The sequence below is a fragment of the Eubalaena glacialis genome, chromosome 7 (genome assembly GCF_028564815.1).
Source record: "Eubalaena glacialis isolate mEubGla1 chromosome 7, mEubGla1.1.hap2.+ XY, whole genome shotgun sequence".
NCBI classification, from domain to species: domain Eukaryota; kingdom Metazoa; phylum Chordata; class Mammalia; order Artiodactyla; family Balaenidae; genus Eubalaena; species Eubalaena glacialis.
This window is the reverse complement of record NC_083722.1, coordinates 20,002,065-20,023,394: the sequence shown is the minus strand read 5'-3', so window position 1 is coordinate 20,023,394 and position 21,330 is coordinate 20,002,065. Positions and strand designations below refer to the sequence as shown.

The 21,330-nt window shown below is 39.0% G+C and overlaps 1 protein-coding gene across 1 annotated transcript in view; it reads left to right on the top strand.

The window, feature by feature from the left end:
- The window catches only part of RIPOR2 (RHO family interacting cell polarization regulator 2), an 84,183-nt gene that overhangs the window by 21,607 nt on the left and 41,246 nt on the right, over positions 1–21,330 (top strand). The window contains exons 2-6 of the mRNA XM_061194881.1: positions 9,160–9,286; positions 12,787–12,942; positions 13,676–13,754; positions 15,232–15,255; positions 18,079–18,132. Of these exons, the coding sequence (XP_061050864.1) occupies positions 9,186–9,286; positions 12,787–12,942; positions 13,676–13,754; positions 15,232–15,255; positions 18,079–18,132 (414 nt within the window). The 5' untranslated portion in view covers positions 9,160–9,185. The remainder of the gene's footprint in view (positions 1–9,159; positions 9,287–12,786; positions 12,943–13,675; positions 13,755–15,231; positions 15,256–18,078; positions 18,133–21,330) is intronic.

The window sequence follows — 21,330 nt, the reverse complement described above, 5'->3', positions numbered from 1 at the left end:
TCACAAAGATGCTAGTTTCTGGCTTCCCTTGATTTCATCTGTTCAGATCACATCCATTCTTCCGGATGTAGCCAATGTTTTATCTTCTCTATGAAACTTCCTGGCTGTACCTGTCTCATTTATCTCCCTCTGCATTGAGAGAACGCTATTATTTTAAATTGTATTAAGCACTTACCACATACCAGGTATTGAGTATACTAACTCATTTGCACCTCAAAAATCCTCTGAAGTGTTAGTCCTTTTATACAAATGAGGAAACTGGGATTCAGAGAGGTTAAGTAACCTGCATAAGTTCAAACAGCTGTAAACTGTAGCCCCCAAATGGAGGCCAGATTTGTCTGACTTGGGAGTCCACATTCTAATCATCTCAGCTCTACTGCTTTCCTTGGAGCACTGAGAAATAGACATCACTTAAAATTTCACTGTGTGTTATTTCTTACATATTTCTTACATCCGAAATGATCTCCCAACAGCTTTATGTACAGTCATATTTTCTTCTCCCATTAAATTATTAAAACTGTTTACAGCAGAGATCAGTCTTTGGTTCTTTCTGGATCTTGGGCAACATATAGCATCCTGCCAGTGATGAGCCGATAATATGTACTTAATAATTGTGTTGATTGAGGTGTCTTAGAAAATATGGAAAGAAAACCATTGATATCAGTTTCCAGAGATTCTGAAAATGAGTTCCTTTTCTTCCACGTTAGTTGAACCTCAGTCTTCGTTATCGCAATCTTTGTATTTCTCAAGCACCTTACTTTTTATAAAGCACTTCCTCATTTTCTGTATGTTTTTAAGCAGAAGTCTTACCGTCTATAGGGCTGGTGGGAAGTCAGGTTAGAAGATGTCCAAGTAGCCTCACGATTGTAAGATCGAAGGATGCTTTGATCTCAGTTGAACCTTACAATGCTTGTCTATTAAAATGGGGAGGAATTACTACTCTCATTCTCTAGATACCAAATTGAGCTTCAGCAAGGTTAGTATGTGCCGGAGAGGCCAGTAAGAACACCTGAGCTTGGTTCTTCCAACTCTCACTGAGGAGTGGGTCTATGTTGCTCTGTAAGTTTTTTCATCCGTTCACATCACTTGTCTCAGTCAATGTAATATCTCACACATGTATTTATTGTTTGGTTAGCAGACAAAGCTGACAACTGAGGAGCAAATATTAGCCTTGCCTTGATTTATTTTAAGGCAGTACACTCCAAAAAAAAAAAAAAAGCCCGTGACTTAAATATATCCACTTTTTTAAAGATTAGTCAACTGTTCTGTAATAGTTACCTTGCAACCATATAATAAGCAGACACCTATTTTTAGGATTCATCTTAAATAATCATTTAGCGTAGCAGGCTATTTACATCTGACCCACATGCCTCTTTCAGACAACTGAATTGTACTTCTGCCCTTGACCAAGATGTGGAGGTGCATAAACAGGACGGCACTGTTAGGAGAGGAGAGCGGAGGAACACAAAGCAGGCAGGAAGAAATGACTCAGAAAGTACAGTGGGGCCAGTGTGCTGCATCTTATGTGGTGTTGATGGGGAAAAGGATCAAATCACGAAAATATTCAACTCTCAGGTGGTTGCTTGTTGATCGAGCTTTTCCTTTTCAGGTCCTGATTCCTTGGTACTTCCTCTTGCAGAAGGAATGATGACTTTTTCTGGAAATTGATAGTGATTTTCCAACAGCTCTATTGATGTAAAACTCATATATCATAAAATTAATTCGTCTTAAGTGTACAGTTTGAGTTTTAGTAAATGTATACAGTTGTGCAACAATCACCACAACACAGTTTTAGAACACTTCCAGCCCCACCCCCAAAAGTTCTCTCATGGTCCTTTGCCTGCTCCCATCCCTGACACCAGGCCAACACTTGGGTTGACTGTAGAATTGTCTACTTTTGCCAGCATTGTCACTCCAGCAACCTGCCAACTGCCCTAATGGCCATTGCCTTATCTCAGAGGGTTGGTCTCAGTCTAACGTGGAGGTGGCGTAGCTTTGTAGCTATGCAACTATTGATTTCTAAGTCAACATTTTCGCTCCACGACAAATGCTTTGGTGAGAACTGAGATGTCCTTACTAACTTCATTCAGAAATCACAGATGTCTGTTCTATTTTCTGTCCATAGTGGGGGTCTTCCAGAATTACCTGTTTGCGTTCTATATTAGAGAATTTGGTTAAATGAAAAAAAAAAACACCATAAAAACCTTACTCTTCCAGGATTAAGACAGTGATGTCAGCTGTCGTGTTGTTGTTTTTTAAATTTCATAATGTTTGATGTCCTGCAACTCCAGCATGTACAAATGCTAATCTGCTCCCCCATCTCCCACAGAGAGGCCCGGGTGTCATCCTGACAAGGGTCCACTTTGCTTTTGACCATGTCTTAAAATCAGAAATAAAAGGCATATATAATGTAGACTGTATGTATTCCCTTTTATTATCCAAGGTAGCACATGGAATGTGGGGTAGACCTAAGTACCCTCTTAAAGGTGGTTGAAGAAAAAAGCTAATTTATAAACCCCTCGACATACCTCTAAAACAAGAATATGATAGGGACTTCCGTGGTGGCGCAGTGGTTAAGAATCCGCCTGCCAGTATAAAAAAACAAACAAACAAAACAACTAATACTAAACTTTCATTGGGTTATTTGTATGGAAATATGTTAATATAAATGTTTCAGACATTACGTGAAATTTCTAAAAATCTTATATGTTCTGGTATAATGTTATAAGTCATAATTCTAGTTATTACTTTAAAATGTATATCAGAAATAACTAAATTTCCTTGTCAATTGCATTATTATGAACTTTCATCAAATCTTTAACCGTGGTCATTTTTAAGTCTTTTGTCATTTACAGACAGTTCTGGGTGTACTCTGATGCTTTTGCAAATATGTTCCTATAAAAGGGTTTCATCTTCAAGGAATTCATGGAAAAGACTCTGACAAGTACAGGTTTCTGGTAACTGTACTGCTGAACTGAATGAATAAGCATTTTCAGAACTCTAATGAAAAACTGATGAACTCATAAAAGTGCTAACAAAAGATCAAGATAAAAAAATTAATTACATGGGACTGAGTGAACTGATGAGGATGATTATAATTTTTGTGACTTTCTGTTTGAATTAAAAAAAAAAAAATCCCACAAGGACTCAGAGGCAAAGAATATACAAATCAATTTTCACTGCAAAGTAAAGGAGCTGTTACAGTGGAGGATTACTGGACTGAATGTCAATATTATGACATAGTATGAGTGTGTTTCGTGTTTGGTAATTGCAATCATTGTTGCTTTTGTTGTGGTCATCCATTTACAATGCTTGGTGTCGGTCTGTTTATCTCTTGTAAAAATAAAATACAGTGTGTGTGTGTGTGTGTGTGAAAAAAAAAAAAGAATCCGCCTGCCAATGCAGGGGACACGGGTTCAATCCCTGGTCCGGGAAGATCCCACATGCTGCGGAGCAACTAAGCCCATGCGCCACAACTACTGAGCCTGTGTGCTGCAACTACTGAAGCCCACATGCCTAGAGCCCGTGCTCTGCAACAAGGGAAGCCACTGCAGTGAGAAGCCCATGCACCGCAGTGAAGAGTAGCCCCTGCTCTCGACAGGTAGAGAAAGCCCACGCACAGCAACAAAGACCCAACGCAGCCAAAAATAAATAAATTAATTAATTTTTTTTAAAAAGAATATGATAGAAAAAGCAGGATACAAAATTTAGCATGCATTGTGCTCAAAATTCTTATGTTTTATGCGGAAAGGGAAGAGTTGAAGAAAATTACATGCACCAAAATTCTGCTGGTGGTTATCGTTGGGTGCTAGAAAACAATATGGTTCTTCCCTCCCCCTCCCTGCCCTGACTTCTTTCTACTTCTCTGTATTTTCCTAATACAGCAGAGTGCTTTTATGCTTGGAAAAACTACAAATAACCTAATGATTCCTATTTGCTTTCATGAGTCTTAGTATATTTAACTCTAACGATCAATATTAACATTCCTTCTAGCTGACTGGTTGCTTTGTCCAGTTACCATATCAGTTAATCAATGCCTCTAACACTTCTACTGTGAACTCGTCAGTTTGGAGATTCATGCCCAAGAAGTGATGAAAGGAGGTTGGCCTATCTTACCTAACCTTGGGGTTCCCCGAGAGGAATTGTTCACATTTGGGGAGAGAAGCTTGCTAACTCAGGCTAATCAAATTTACAAGAAAGTTTAAGCCAGAATACCAGTTTATAAAAATGTAATGGGAAATGGAACTGTCACCTAGACTGAACTTTGAAAGTATTTTTCTTCCATTTTTACTACTTCTACTGGTAACACTCTTAGGAGCTGCATTGTAGGGTCTGGTTCACAGCCCTGCAGTGTGACGGGTGCCCTTCATTGCCTGTCTTCCAAGCATCCCTCCAAGGTTGACTTCTATCATTCATTCGTTTATTCTTAAGAATCAGGTTATCTCTGTGTTCTCCAGGTCACTGGCTATTTCCCCCCTCTGAACTGCACTCATATTGTACCTTTTATTTCTGATCTAAACAAGGCATGAGACCTGGTGGGATGAAGGGGGACCTCTTGACCCTTGATCTTTTTTTAATCTGCCTCAGCCCCCTCCCCAGACCCTGCCATCTCCAGCCAGGCTCAGTGCTGTTTCCAAACTGCCTGCTGATTTGATAAGCTACCTTCTAATTTAAACAAACTAGGAACTTCCGGTCGGCTGGTGGCTCATGGTACCCACCAAGGCCCGGTGTACTTGTATCACCGTGTCATGTCAGAACACATGACATCCTATACTCATTTTAATTTCGAAAGACTCCAGTATGTGTTCAGTTGGATCTTAGCACTGCATAGCCAGGGAGAAGGCAGCGGTTTTCACTGTATGAAGAGTCGAGAAGAGAAACATCTGTGACTTTCTGGCTTCTGTGCTAAGAGACTCGGCTCAGAATGGTAGGGTTTGTTCAACTCTTAGTCAAGGTGCTGGGGATTCTTTCCAGAAAGACTCCGTTCTTCCCAGGGATTGTGGGAATGGCAGGGCAGGGGTGGCCACCCGGTGTAACAGCCTGGGCCTCCTGGGGCAAAACAAAGTAAGGAGCAAAGCACAGCAGCTTTATCGTTTGCCTAAGATTTGAGACCTTTCTGGGATTTAATGCGCAAAAATGAATGTTAGTTCTGCTGGCATTTTCAGAAAGACCAGGTGAGAAGTCAATAACTTAGGGACTGAAAACATTTTTCAAAGCGCCAGGAGTTTCAAGTAGCAGCAGCCAAAGAAGGATTTGTGGTTTTATGTGGAATTTTGTGCTTATTAGATATGGTATTTGGTGAACCTTGACAATACGTATTGGGTATAGTGCGTCCTACCAGGAGTACAGTACCATCTCTAAAAATCCTTCAGATGAAAATAAAGAAGTGGATACATAGCTCAGAGCTCATAATGGGAACTTCACTGGGGAATCTGAATTATTCTAGTGTAATCAGAATTTATGAAACCTAATACATTATTTCTTAGAAATTATATTTCTCCTCTTCAGGACTTACAAATATAAACTATATAAATGTAGCTGTTACCCATCAAAGCTATCTTATATGTTCTTGTATGTGAGCTCTCTCTCCTCTCCAGTCCCAACTCTAGATAACTCCAAATGTCTGCAGTTTCAAAAAAGAATTTTGAAGCATATCAATCATAGATAAATCCATTTCCTTTATAAAAACTAAAACAATATAGAAAAAATTAAAATGTTTCTGACTACTCAATCCCACCTCTTCATAGACTGTGTATACTTTCAGAACTTTTCTATTCATGTACATAATTTTATATTTTGTTTTCAACATTCCTGGTATCATACTCTATTTTGTTCTGCAATTTGTCCTCGGCCGGGCAGGTTGTGGGGGGGATCTTTCTATGTGGGCATATTGTTTTTAACTGCTATGGATATGCCATAGTGTATTAACCATTCCTGTAATGATTAACATTTACATCATTTCCATTTTTCTGCTATTACATTAACTGTCGTGAACATCCCTGTATATAACTTTTTGTGAACTTGAGTATTTCTCCACAGGAGATAGCAAAGAGTAGATGTGACATATTAAAGGATGTTTTACATTTTAAATAGTAGATACTACCTAGTTGTCTTCCAAACTTTCGGTACCACTTTATACCCCTACCAGCAGTGATACTGCAATTCTACTTCAGTCCTTTCTTTAGGTAAAGGTTCAAAGAAGCATCTGCTACTAAAATGCAAATGACAAGAAACCAGTTTGAAGTCCTTAAGGCCTGAAAATGAGTAATGTAGCTTTAAGGGTAGTTTTGCTGGAAGAAAGCAGGTCTGTGAGATTCTAGGAAGCCAGGGAGCAGCTTGAAGACTTAGGGCTCCAAGAGGTGGGAGTGGTGTCGTCAAGAAGATGATAACAGAGTTGCAGGATAACTAGCCACTGGGGAATGGCTGAGGCCATTGGAAGAGTAGTAGCAAAGAACTGTCACCCCTGCTTCAGAGTTAGGGGTGTGGGCGGGGAGGTGCTTTGCATACTCTTATCCTTCAACCCACCTGCTCTTCCCTCTCCCAACCTACTCCTTTTCTCCAAGAGCCTGACCTTGTGCAGAGGCCCTCAAACTTATTTTATGACTCTCCTTAGGCAGTGAGCCAGCCTCTAGGGGAATTGATGGCAGGATAGAGATCTCAGCCTAAGCCAGCTATCAGTCGAATTCTTTTCTGATAGATAATGATAATTTCTAAGACCAGACAGGCAAAACCACTTACCCCGCTTCGTGTTCCCAGCGGGCATCCATTCAACACGTAAATATAATGAAAAGCGTCTGAGGATTTTATCCATCCCGAAGCAATTTACAAACTCAGAATCCAGGACAAACATTTGTTTTGTTCTCAATAAGCTTTCTTACCTATTACTGAAAAAGGGGAAGAAGGAAAATTATTTCACTATCCAGTTCTAATGTTTAATTCATTTAACATTTAAACTTTGCAAAGAGAGGCTTATTTAAGACTTTTTAAAAGTTGGACATTTGAGAAATTGTAGCAGATGATTGTAACTGAAGTTTGAACATTTTCAACCAATTCAGCATCATCCTTGTTTTCTTTTCTAGGCTGAGCATCAGAACCATCCGGGGTCCTTTTCAAAATCCCAACACTCAGGTCCATACTAGTTAAGTCAGAATGCCTGGGAGTATGTGAAACTACTGATCCAGTGGATAAGAGAAAAAAATCTTTTTGGTTTAAAAGCATAATCTCTAGGAAGTACAAGACAATAACGCAGTTAAAATAGTTCAGATACTTTAAGTCTTTTCCCTGTGACCAAAGAACGCCATGATGCAACAGACCTGTTGAACAATAATTTACAAAATGAGATACAATACTAATTAAATTTGCCAAATTGAGACTTTGAGGTGGGTTTTAGGTTATAAAATTATTGAGCACAGAAAGAACATGTTTTCCTGATATTTATTAAATTTTCTGGATCTTTTTCTTGATATTTATTACGTTTTCTTGATATTTGCTACGTTTGCATGTGATACGAAGATAGCACAGGCATGCTTTATGAACCTAAGAAGGTGTTTTTAATGAGAACTAGACAGACTGCTTAGTAAGCAACAAAGAACACTTAAGAGAACCTCATTAAGGATTTATGTGAATCATGGTTATTTTTTAAACTTGGGGGTGGGGGGGAAGTAACCAGAAAGAGTCTTATTTGCACTGCATTTTGTCCTGTCATTCGTGCACTAGATATTAATTTTATTGCACATGCATACTTCTACGTCATTACTTTTAAAATTCTAGAGAATGTTCCAAAGCTTAAGCCTCCCTGTCCCCATCCCTAGCTGGATTGGGTGGGATTCCTGTCCTACCCAGATCAAAGAGCAACCTGTTGCTCATTGCAAAGCCTTTTGCCAAGTGAGTCAGCGCCTGTACCCTGCAAGAGTGCATGCTTGCTTCCTCAGAGCTGCTTTCTTCTGGGGTGGGTGGGGAGGAGGGGATTTAGAAACCTGCAGCCTCATGGGGAAGGGGGCTGTTTGTTCTCTCTCTGGAGAAGTAACTCACTCAGACCTCCTCCCTTGGCTGAGCTGCTTCCAATAGCTTTGAGTAGGGCCCAGTGAAGTTGGCTTTTCCATTACATCTAGATGGACTACAAGAGTGTCTTGCTGCTGTTTTTTAGCTTTGCTTGCTTGCTTGCTTGTTTGCTGGGTTTTTAAAGGGCGACTATTGATGCTATTAGCGTCTGCCCACTTTGGAAGTCTTTAGTCTGGACAGAGGCTGTGTCCCCTTTCTCCTGCTAGCCCGTCCCCCTCTCTGGACTGAGGTTACCTGCTAAGACAATGGTATGTGCTTTGACTCTTCCTGATCTAAAGGGAATAGAATTACCTAACTGTTGTAGGGCAGTCCTTTGGGGGAACTAACCTTGGGCTTCTGTCCAGCTGAAGTTATATTTTGACAACGTGTCTTGGTCAGTGGTGATGAGTCTTTATAAAAGGTGAGCTAGCAACTGAAATGGGGTGTGTGCCTTCTGCTGTATTTTCCCCTTTACCTTTCTTGCCTCTTCTCTTGTGTTCTTATCATAACCTAGATTATCACTACTTCTGTGAGGGCTCTCTGTGCTCTTCTTTTTTCTCACTGCCACAAGAGCGGCACGATCTTATCTTTCAAAATATACTTAAGGGTAGAAAAAGGGAGAACAAGTTTAAGTAAGTTCATCTCTCAAGAAACCTAGTGTTTTTAGCCTTGTGACTTCTAAGTGTAGAATTCCACCCTAAGACTGGACTGTGTTTTGAATGTCATGCAGAACCTATCTGAAACTTGACTTGGCCTATTTGTGTGCTTTTGCTGTTGCTATTGTTGTCCTAAATGGAGGGAAACATTCCAAAGTTTTCCCGTATTTTGAAGGTATGGTTGAACCTTGTTTAAAAAAGTAATCCCTGAAGGAACCCTAAAGTAACTGATAATGGTGTGTAATTTATATTTATTTACATCTTCATGTGTTTCTTCAGGTTCACCTGAGAGCTGAACCCTTTGGCTTAAAAAGAACATGTCATAGGAAAGAAGTCTTACAAGCATTTAATGGCCTCATGACTCACCTTTCCTCATGTCACCTCCTATTATCGTTGACAAGCTTAGCGTGTTTTCTGTTTGAACCTGCCTGTAATTTGCCTTAATCTTTCTGTTGTCTTATAGGACTACCAGCCAGACTCCCAGAAATCATGTTGGTAGGATCCCAGTCCTTCTCGCCTGGAGGGCCCAATGGGATCATCAGGAGCCAGTCCTTTGCGGGGTTCAGTGGCCTTCAGGAGAGGCGATCCAGGCAAGTTGTGTGTGGTTCTCTCCTGGGACGCAGCTTGAGAGGGATGTGAGCCTTGGTGCTCTGAAGAGGGTCCGCGTGCATGTGGCCTTGTCAAAACACACACCTGTGTTATTTTCATCTCTTTCATGAAAAGGATGTAATGTTCCCCAAATTTCTATCATTTAGAATTCCTCCTTCAAAGAAGATTTAGGACAAGCCAGCAATACATATGTATAGCTCTCCCTACCCCCACCCCATTTCTTTCAGATCTTTTGATGCCTATTGCCAGAGTGCCTCCAAATGTTTGAACGCATTTATCCTCTAACCAGTAACAACAGATTTACCTTTATCCACACATCTGTTGATCCTGAGCATTTTCTAAAAATCTTTTCCAGTCTTTTATGTCATCCCTAACGAGGTTAAATGTGCTTTCATAAGTTTACTTGTCTTTTGTATTTATTTTGGGAATAGCCAGTGCATTCACATCCATTGCCTATTTTGGGGGTGGATATTTACATATTTTCTTACAGAACAATAAAGGCTTTTTATATATATCCATTGTAACACCATATATTGTAGTCTTTTTCCCCCTAATTTGAATTGCTACCTTTTTTTTTTAACCTTTTGACCCCCTTCACCCATTTCTTCTATCCCGCCCACACTCCCTGCCTCTGACAGTCACCAATATCTATGAGCTTGGTTTTTTGTTGTTTTTCTTTTAGATTCCATGTATGAGAGATTGTACAGTATTTGTCTTTGTCTGACTTACTTCACTTAAGTATGATGCCCTCGAGTTCTTTCCATGTTGTCACAAATGGCAAGATTTCATTCTTTTTTATGGCTGAGTAATATTCCTATATATATATACAATGGAATATTATTCAGCCATATATATATATATATATATATATATATCTCACAATTTCTTTATCTATTCATCCATTCATTGGACACTTAGGTTGTTTCCATAAATCTTGGCTATGGTAAATAGTGCTACAATGAACATGGGGGTGCAGAAATCTTTTTGAGTTCATGTTTTCATTGTCTTTGGATAAATACTCAGAAGTGGAATTGCCAGATCATATGGTAGTTCTATTTTTAATTTTTTGAAGGACTTCTGTACTGTCTTCCATAGGGGCTGCACCAATTTACATTCCAAGCAACAGTGCACAAAGGTTCCCTTTTCTCCACATACCTGCCAACACATGTTATTTCTTGTCTTTTTGATAATAGCCATTCTAACAGGGGTGAGGTGATATCCCATTGTGGTTTTGATTTGCACTTCCATGATGATTGATGCTGTTGAGCATCTTTTCACGTACCCTTTGGCCATTTGTATGTCTTCTTTGGATATGTGTCTGTTCAGATCTTCTGCCCATTTTTTAACTGGGTTGTTTGGTTTTTGTTATTGAGTTGTATGAGTTCTTTATATATTTTGGATATTAACTCCTTATCAGATATGATTTGCAAATATTTCCTCCCATTTAGTAGGTTGCCTTTTTATTTTGTTGATGGTTTACTTTGCTTTGCAGAAGTTTTTTATTTTTTAGTTTGATGTAGTCTTACTTGTATAATTTTGCTTTTGTTGCTTTTGCTTTCAGTATCATATTCAAAAAAATCATAGCCAAGACCTGTGTCAAGGAGTTTACTACCTATGTTTTCTTTTAGGAGTTTTATGGTTTCAAGTCTTACATTCAAGTCTTTAATCCATTTTGAGTTAATTTTTTATATGGTGTAAGAGAGGGTCTAGTTTTATTCTTTTGCATGTAGCTGTCCAGTTTTTCCAGCACCATTTATTGAAGAGACTGTCTTCTCCCCATTGCATATTATTGGCTCCTTTGTCGTAAATTAACTGACCATATATGAGTGGGTTTATTTCTGGGCTCTCTATTCATTGATCTATGTGTCTGTTTTTAATGCCAATACCATACTGTTTTAATTACTATAGCTTTGTAATAGAGTTTGAAATCACCCCGCACCCCTTTTTGAAGCACATTCCGTTGTATCCAGATTTGGGAGATTATTTTTGGTATGAAGTTACGTAATCGATAAAGACTGACTCTGCAGACTGACTCTGGGGAGCAGATGTCTTTCAGACACAAGCTTGGGAATGTTAGTCTTCAGTTTCCCTAGTATCTCCCCTCATCTAAAATAGGACTTAGAGGAATTCAAGAAAGAGAACACAGGTAGTGAAATAGGTAACATGGAATAAAGTTCATCCTCAGTTTTTCTGACATGATAAAGATCTTACATTCTTAGGGGTCTTATGTGCTTTGACCTGTATTGTCCCCTTTGGTGCACACGGTAATGGCAGAGGAAAGTAAGAATTAACCTGGAAGGTGCGCAGCAGACACCTACCAGACTCGGAGGTCATGGCTTTCCACTCAGCAGTTGGGTCAGTGAGTAGTCTGGCCTCTGAGCTTCCTAATCAGATCAGTAGTTTGGGTTTAAGTTACCAGGTGTCCATCTTACCACTGTAGGCTGCCTCCCTGCCACTAATAGGGATGTTGAGTTCCATGTTATACCTAAACAAAATTTACTCCATAAAAATAAAGCTTAAGGGAATTCCCTGGCTGTCCAGTGGTTAGGACTTAGCGCTTTCACTGCTGGGACCCCAGTTTGATCCCTGATCAGGGAACTAAGATCCCACAAGCCTCTCTGCGCAGCCAAAAAATAAATAAATAAATAAGTAAACTTTAAAAAAGTCTATTCATCCAGCTATGTGTGCTTTTCTTTACTTTAACACTACAGGCATACCTCAGAGATACTGCAGGTTTGGTTCTAGGCCACTGCAATAAAACAAATATCATAATAAAGCAAGTCACACGAATTTTTTGGTTTCCCAGTGCATATAAAGGTTATGTTTACACTATACTTTAGTCTATTAAGTGTACAATAGCATTATGTCTAAAAAAAAATTGTACATACCTTAGTTAAATACTTTATTGCTAAAAATTGCTAACCATCATCTGACATACAGAGTTGCCACAAATCTTCAATTTGCGGAAAAACACAATATCTTTGAAGTGCAATAAAATAAGATGAGTTTGTATACAGCATTAGCCCTTTGTCATGCTTATGGCCCTTTATTTAAAAACTATTTATTCACATCCCAGTCAAATTTAATAGACGCTTATGCCTGATGTCACATAGTGCATATATTTTTTTAGCTGAATTACATTCTTCTGCCTGTTCATTATTTCCACCTAGAAGTGTTTGTTCTTGGCTTCCCATGAGGTTTCAGTGATGTGACATGCTTTCACTCAGAGTGTACATTACCTGAATCCAGGCTTTGACTCTGGGTAGCCACTGCCCAGCAAAGCTTCCAGACTTGAGCAGTTAACTCTAATACCACAAAACTAAATGAAGGATGGCTCAGATCTATTAATATACAAGGGAACATTACCTTCCCCAAAAGACACTAACACAAACACAAGATGATTAAAAGGCATTTCTTTGGTCAGATCGTTTTGGATGCCCAAGACTCAAACAATTTCGGCTTTTCTTTTCTCTTTCCATAGATGTAACTCCTTCATTGAAAATCCCTCTGTTCTCAAGAAGCCTCAGGCCAAACTGAAGAAAATGCACAATTTAGGACACAAAAACAGCAGCCCTCCCAAAGAGCCTCAGCCTAAAAGGGTGGAAGAGGTCTACAGGGCTTTGAAAAATGGACTTGAGTAAGAACATCAAACCTAATAATGCACTGAAACCTTTTTCCTTTCTAAAATGCTCAGGAGGGTCAGAAAATCTAGTCTTATGAGATAATTTTAGAATGTCTGTTTCTGTGGTAGGTGTTTTATTATTGCACCATAATTGAGGAAGCCTTAAATGAGTCCCAAAGATATGAACTTGATCGGGTTTCCATATCATAACCAAACATTGAAGGAGACCTGAAATAGTAATATGTTTATATTTAACTCTGTGTAATATTGTATTTTACTTAAACACTGGTAGACAGGCATATCTGTTTTAGAGATTGCTGAAGAAGTGTTCTAAAACCTTCCTGAGTATATTATAGCAATGATATGTCCAGAATAAAACTTCCCTAGTATGTGGTGAGATGCATACTGTCAGTGTCCTACGGAACTAGATAGAATTCTGTGAGCCCAGATCCAGGACTGACTCCATGGTTCTTGCCATTCCCTCCACACTGGTTTTTCTTTCCTGCGATGCCAGCCTCATAGGGATTCTCCTTTTTGACTATCTGGATAGTATCAGATTCAACTGCTAGAGCTTTCAAAATGTGGAGAGTTTAGGAAAATGCAGAGCCTCTTCCCTGCCAGCTCTGTGCTCCACAGAGCAAGGTTCAGGTTCTTAATGCCCCCCCTTTAGAAGGGAAAGGTCAGCATCAGCATCAGATTCTACTTGACAGTCACAGAGTTCACGATCACGTCTCTCTTATCTTTGCAGTGAGTATCTGGAGGTTCACCAGACAGAGCTGGACAAGTTGACAGCTCAGTTAAAAGATATGAGAAGAAACTCTCGCCTGGTAGGTACCATCTAATCCTTAGGGTGTTAACACAGTGGGTTTTTTTGTTTGTTTGTTTGTTTGTTTGTTTTGGCTAACTTCTCTTACTGGATAGACATGGGGATGAGGAAGGAAGTTCAAGAAAAGCAGATCCAAGGGGCAAAGTGCCATGTGCTTCCTGATGTTTATTTTGATGCTTAATGCTTAATATGTTCCAGTATTTTCCAAGCATGTTTTTGCAGACAAACTTTGTAATCAGGAAAAAATACTTTAAAAAAACCGACTCCCTATACTCCTCTTCCCAAGTAATATAAGGAAATGAAAAGTTGGGGTTTTCCTACCATATTGTTAGTACAGCATTTGGAACCCAGAACTTTCCTTTATCTCCAATTTTTAAAAATTGTAATAGGTCAGTGATACCTGAGAGGAAAAGGAGGCTCAAGAGGTCATTGGTAGAAGAAATCAGAGGAGTCCTTGAGCCAGTTCAACTACACACTGTATTGTTGGAGATGCTTGCAAGTTTCCTTTACTCTAATGAATTGTGAGGATTTGTCTGCTTGAAGAGGTGTTTCTAATGATTTTAAATGATCTTGTTAAGTTCTAAATGATATTATGCCTTAAAGTTTCAAGGCATCAGAAAGCCCAGGAAAAGTCTACATATATGAGGTACACATATACATGAATAGCTGTTATCTTCTTTTTTAAAAGATGTTATCCTTTTCAAAGGCTTAGAGGTTAAAGCCTTCATAGAAGTTAAAAGTTTTATATTCTAATAATATTAGAAGATAAATTGCTCCCATTTATGTGGAACTCTCTGTGGAGTGGCCTTCAGAGCTTTTGAATGTCCCTGGCAGTCCTCAATGGCAACAAATGTTCCTCCTTGGAGAACAATGGCGTATGGATGGAGGAGCTTCCAGCAGGACCTCATGTTCCATAAAAACCCTCCTGATGGGGAATGTGGGCTTAGTGTACTGATTATACTGTGATATTGTGAGCACACAGGAATAAACTTGCTTTAAAAACAATTTGTGAAAAGCTTTCACCACTCTCAAGGGCTCTTCTTAAATGCCAATTTTTATGTGTTTAAACAGGAAGGCAAGTCTTATTTTAACACATATAATCACTGCTACTTTTTATGTTAACAACATTTAAAAAAAATTTAAGTGGACGTGAATTTATGTGTCCCTCACTATGTAAGAGAGGAGAGCCCAAAGCGAGTGAACATCTTAAGGCTCCCAGAAGGCAGAAAGGACTGGGTAGAATTCTGGAGACACAGAGTATAGATAAATATTAGCTCTTAAAAGTATTCTTACTATTATTTAAAATAACCCAGATTTACTCTTTTAAAGCAAATATCAAAAAGTCCAACAGACGTTATGGGGCTAATCATTATTTCACTGACGATGCAGAAATGCAGACAAAATCCTTCGATTCATATCAGTAACAGTTTTGAGGAAGATGTGTTTTAATCCAGATACTCCTTTTTTTTTAATTTTAGGGGGTGCTGTATGACCTAGACAAGGTAAGTTATTGTTCTGTGTTGGGGAGTTACTGGGAAATAAAATCCTTCATCCTTGAGGAGAAGTCAGTGATCCTTGCTTAGGTACAGTAAGATCCTAGAGAAATGATGATTTTTCTAATCCTAGAAAAGTTCGTGCTTTTATCTAATGAGGATGATGAATAAGTACTATGATCTACAGACCCAATAATGTGTTTAAGGTCACTTTTGTAAAAAAAATCACCTGGTTGCAGGGTTTCTCAGTGTGCTGGTTAAGTTTAAGAATTTCCCAAGGGTTTGAAGGTCCTTACCTGTGTTCTCTCTAAATGGGAACTATCATATTTCATCAAATGGAAGACCTCTTTGATTGGAAAACACATCATTATCTTATTTGCCACTAAGAAAAACAGTGATTACAGCTACACTGTGACACAGTTCTTTCTTTTCACTTAAAATATGTATTTTATACTTAGTGACAAAACTCTCTTAGGCCTATTTTAAATGTAGATATATTTTTTTAAGTTATATGTGATGCTGTCTCTTTCCACACCTTTCTGTGTATACGAGACCTTTAATACTGAATCATATTCAATGCAATCCCTATCAAACTACCAATGGCATTTTTCACAGAACTAGAACAAAAAATTTCACAATTTGTATGGAAACACAAAAGACCCCGAATAGCCAAAGCAATCTTGAGAAAGAAAAACGGAGCTGGAGGAATCAGGCTCCTGGACTTCAGACTATACCACAAAGCTACAGTAATCAAGACAGTATGGTACTGGCACAAAAACAGAAATATAGATCAATGGAACAGGATAGAAAGCCCAGAGATAAACCCATGCACATATGGTCACCTTATCTTTGATAAAGGAGGCAAGAATATACAACGGAGAAAAGACAACCTCTTCAATAAGTGGTGCTGGGAAACCTGGACAGCCATATGTAAAAGAATGAAATTAGAACACTCCCTGACACCATACACAAAAATAAACTCAAAGTGGATTAAAGACCTAAATGTAAGGCCAGAGACCATAAAACTCTTAGAGGAAAACATAGGCAGAACACTCTATGACGTAAATCACAGCAATATCCTTTTTGACCCGCCTCCTAGAGAAATGGAAATAAAAACAAAAATAAACAAATGAGACCTAATGAAACTTAAAAGCTTTTGCACAGCAAAGGAAAACATAAACAAGACGAAAAGACAACCCTCAGAATGGGGGGAAATATTTGCAAATGAAGCAACTGACAAAGGATTAATCTCCAAAATTTATAAGCAGCTCATGCAGCTCAATATCAAAAAAACAAACAACCCACTCCAAAACTGGGCCGAAGACCTACATAGACATTTCTCCAAAGAAGATATACAGATTGCCAACAAACACATGAAAGGATGCTCAACATCACTGATCATTAGAGAAATGCAAATCAAAACTACAATGAGGTATCACCTCACACCAGTCAGAATGGCCATCATCAAAAGATCTACAAACATTAAATGCTGGAGAGGGTGTGGAGAAAAGGGAACCCTCTTGCACTGTTGGTGAGAATGTAAATTGATACAGCCACTATGGAGAATAGTATGGAGGTTCCTTAAAAAACTAAAAATAGAACTACCATATGACCCAGCAATCCCACTACTGGGCATATACCCTGAGAAAACCATAATTCAAAAAGAGTCATGTACCACAATGTTCATTGCAGCTCTGTTTACAATAGCCAGGACATGGAAGCAACCTAAGTGTCCATCGACAGATGAATGGATAAAGAAGATGTGGCACATATATACAATGAAATATTACTCAGCAATAAAAAGAAACGAAATTGAGTTATCTGTAGTGAGGTGGATGGACCTAGAGTCTGTCATACAGAGTGAAGTAAGTCAGAAAGAGAAAAACAAATACCGTATGCTAACACATATATATGGAATCTAAAAAAAAAAAAGGTTCTGAAGAACCTAGGGGCAGGACAGAAATAAAGATGCAGATGTAGAGAATGGACTTGAGGACATGGGGAGTGGGAAGGGTAAGCTGGGACGAAGTGAGAGAGTGGCATGGACATATATACACTACCAAATGTAAAATAGATAGCTAGTGGGAAGCAGCCAGATAGCACAGGGCGATCAGCTCGGTGCTTTGTGACCACCTCAAGGGGTGTGATAGGGAGGGAGGGTGGGAGGGAGACGCAAGAGGGAGGAGATATGGGGATATATGTATATGTATAGCTGATTCACTTTGTTATACAGCAGAAACTAACACACCATTGTAAAGCAATTATACTCCAATAAAGATGTTTAAAAAATACTGAATCATAGTATAATCTGTTTGCAGCTATTTTAAAGGGTAGTTAAATTTAACGCATATGATAATATTTATAACTCAAATGGAAGAGATGACACATAACCAACTATGATTATCTTGGGGCGTGCACAGACAGTTGCAGTTGTAAAATGCACCCCATTTCAGAGACATTAAAATGGGGGACGAGTTCATATTTGAGCTGATAAAATGTTATTATGAAGAAACTTAAGTATACTCCAATATGATACTGTCCTGCCAGAAATCCAGTGAATTCCATTTGGTTGGCCCCTCTTAATGTTAAACATAAGGATTCCAATAGCTAACTCAAGTTTATCTCTCAGAGTATTTATTCAATATTTTTTTAAAAAATACTTTCTAAGTTGATACTAGAGAATCTTTAAAGTAGCAACAAAGATAGGAGGAAAGGGGAAATAGTTAACATCTTCTGGTACTTTTGAGTATGAGATAATGAAGATAGCCACACAAGTCTAATCAGTGAAACTGTAAATGGCTGTACTTTTTCAAATTTCTTCTTTTATTCCAGCAAATTAAAACAATTGAAAGATACATGAGACGCCTGGAGTTTCACATCAGTAAGGTAACTGACGTTCCTCTTGTCTTTGCCTGTTTTTCAGTTCTCAGTCACTGATCAATACACCTTTGACCTGAGCATAGCCCCTAGTCCATGGAGAATTTCTTATCCAGTTGACTCCTAAGCTGATTAGCAATTAAATCCTCCAACAGGCAGTAAAGTTGTAGAAAAAAAATAAGAATGGAGAGCCTGATTATCTAGCACATTGTTTACTCTGCTTCAGTTCAACAGATATTTATTAAGTGTTTCCTATGCAGCGTGCACAGTGCCTGGTAGAGGATACAGTCTGGGTGTAGTCTGGTTAGAGATAAGATTAAACCAAACTGACCTACAAAAATCTTCACACTTGCCTAACTTTACATTCAGGTCCCACATACAACTTGGTACCCCCATAGCCTTCTTCATGAAGGCCTTTAAAGTACTTAACAACAGCTGTCATGTAGCTCCCTCAATCTTTCTCAAGCTCTTAGTTCCTTCCACTCTTCTTCACATGGCTTGGTTTCCGGATTCCTTTTCATCCTCTTTGCCCCCCTCTACGTATACCAGTTCGTCAGGGTCCCTGACATCCAGCCCTGAACCCTACAAATAGTTGACTGATGGTCCCACCAGCCTAACGTGGAGTGGGACTATCCCCCCCACCCTGTTCTGGACACTATCAGGCAGTATCAGTACAACCTAGAAACAATGTCCCTTTGAGGGCAGCTGGATCACACCATTGGCAATTCCTGTTCTTATCTGCACCCATCAGCCTGTGTTCCAAGTGGAGAGACTGGAGGTTTTAGCAGCTCTCTCTACTAGTGGTCAGAAGCCCCAGGTGTTAGTCCCACCTCTGCCACGTACTCACTGGGCTATAACATCTATGTGGCCCTTGGCTTTCCACTCCATGCAGTGAGGCTGGAGGTGCACATAGTCAATCTAGATGATCCTAAGAATCCTTTCCAGTTTAAAATTCTATGATGATTTAAACACATGTATATGCTACTGCCGTTGTACATTCCCATTCCCACTTTGAAAGATATTTATTACCTTCGCAAATCTGAAGTCGCTCCTGTTTCTGTTCAGCTCAATAAATAAAACAGGGACTTCCCTGGTTGGTCCAGTGGGTAAGACTCCTCACTCCCAGTGCAGGGGTTCCGGGTTTGATCCCTGGTCGGGGAACTAGTTCCTGCATGCAGGCTGCAACTAAGAGTTCGCCTGCCACAACTAAGAGTCTGCATACCACAACTAAGATCCGGTGCAGCCTAAATAAATAAATAAATAAACAAACAATGACATCCATTAGAAGATATTTGTGTGGCGGGCAAGCTTTGAAATTACTCTGTTTATTTGGAAAAATACCAAGAAAACAATTAGTATTAGGTAAGAGAGTATTTATCCATCTTGTATCCATCATTGTAAGATATAACAATCCTAGTGGTTATTAAAGGTTGGTAGTCCTCTATCTGCAGCATCTTATGGATGGATCCCTAACAAATCCTAACAAATGATATTTAATTGATTAATCAGTTTATTTTGATGAGAGCCACTGCTGACTTATAGGCAAGACAAATTCTTGCCTACAGATGGGCCAGTTTCTGCTTAGATGAGTACATAGTTATCCTTTATTCTAACGGTTAACTCCATTTGGCTAGGGTAGATTGATATTTAAATGAAAACAAGGGTAAACTTTTCTTTAAATGCAAAGTAGTATACTAAGCCGTTAGGGCTATACCAGTGGTCCAGTTAGCAGTTTCCTTATTGAGAGGATTACAGTCTTTGGACTACAGTGGGGGAAGGGCTGAAGGGACAGTCCCCCAGGAGGCCATATGGGTGAAACAGCCTGGCCTGCATCAGAAGAGGTATCAGCTCTTGTGTTTTTAAGTCTCTAGGGGACCTGCCACATCAGAACAATCTGCACCGTTTACTTAAAATTTCAGACTCCTCACCCATCCCTAACCTACTGAATCAGCATCTTAAAGTGGGGCCTGGGCATCATCATTTTAACAAGCTCACCAAGTGAGTCTTAGCTTAGTTTTAATGTATGGAAACCACCCTCTATGCCAGTCACCCAACCAAAGGATCTTATCAGCAGATATGCCACAACCCCTTGGGTCTTATACCTCCCTCTTATTCAGAGACAAACCCACCAACCCCAAAGAGGAAAGACTGTTTCTTCCAGAGTTTTGACGATTCCTCTCAGTGAAGTGGAGTGAATTGTTGAAGAGCAACAAAGAATCCTTTAACCAAGGGAATCATTTTCAGTCTCTTAACTAACATTCATATGCTAAGTTAAGTATCATTGACATCTGTATAGAGAAAGCAACTATGGAAAATTGTACTGTTAACAGGTAATAGTAATGCTTTTTAGTGATCAGCCAAAAGTTTGCCTTCAGAACAAAAGGGGAATGTTAAACCCTGAAATCCATCATATTTACCTCTACCTTCTTCTGGTTCTACAAATGTAGCCTCCTTTTTGAGGGAACAAAGTTTGTACTGAAATGAAAAATTCAAGTAGTCCTAGGTAGATAACTGCCTCCCAGAAAACATAATGTCTGGTGATATCCTTCTTCTTAATCTACCTGATAATTCCTGTAGTTAACTGTGGTTGGTGTGTTGATAATTGAAGATAGGACGAGAGACTATAGAGATAAGTATCGTCAGGAATAGCTGTATGTTTTCTCAGCCTAGGCACTGTTGATATTTGGGGATAATTCTTTGTTGTAGGGGGCTGTCCTCTGTGTTATAGGATGTTTAGCAGCATCCGTGGCCTCTACCAACTAGATGCTAGTAACACCTCCCAGCTGTGACACTGAAAAATGTCTCCAGATGTTGCCAAATGTCCCCTGAATATCAAAATCACCTTGGATTGGTTGAGAATCACTGCCTTAGAAGTATTAAGTGATTGTCAGGCTTATATAATGAATATGATCAATAGCCATTTGCAATGGGTATATTATTATTTGAAAGCCTAAGTATAGAGGTATTGCAGAGAAATGTTCATTTCCATTCCTCCCGTTTACTTTTTTTAATTGTGGTATAAATTACATGCCAAAAATGTCACAGTTCTTATGTTCAGTCTGATAAGTTTTAACAGTCATGCTTCACCCTAATTTTAAGAATAACTTACCTTTGTTTTCTCTCTTTTGTTGGGCCACATCTTTACAAAAATCATTTTCGATAAATAGCCTTGAGTTCTTTTTTTTAAAAAATCTAAATCTGGATGCG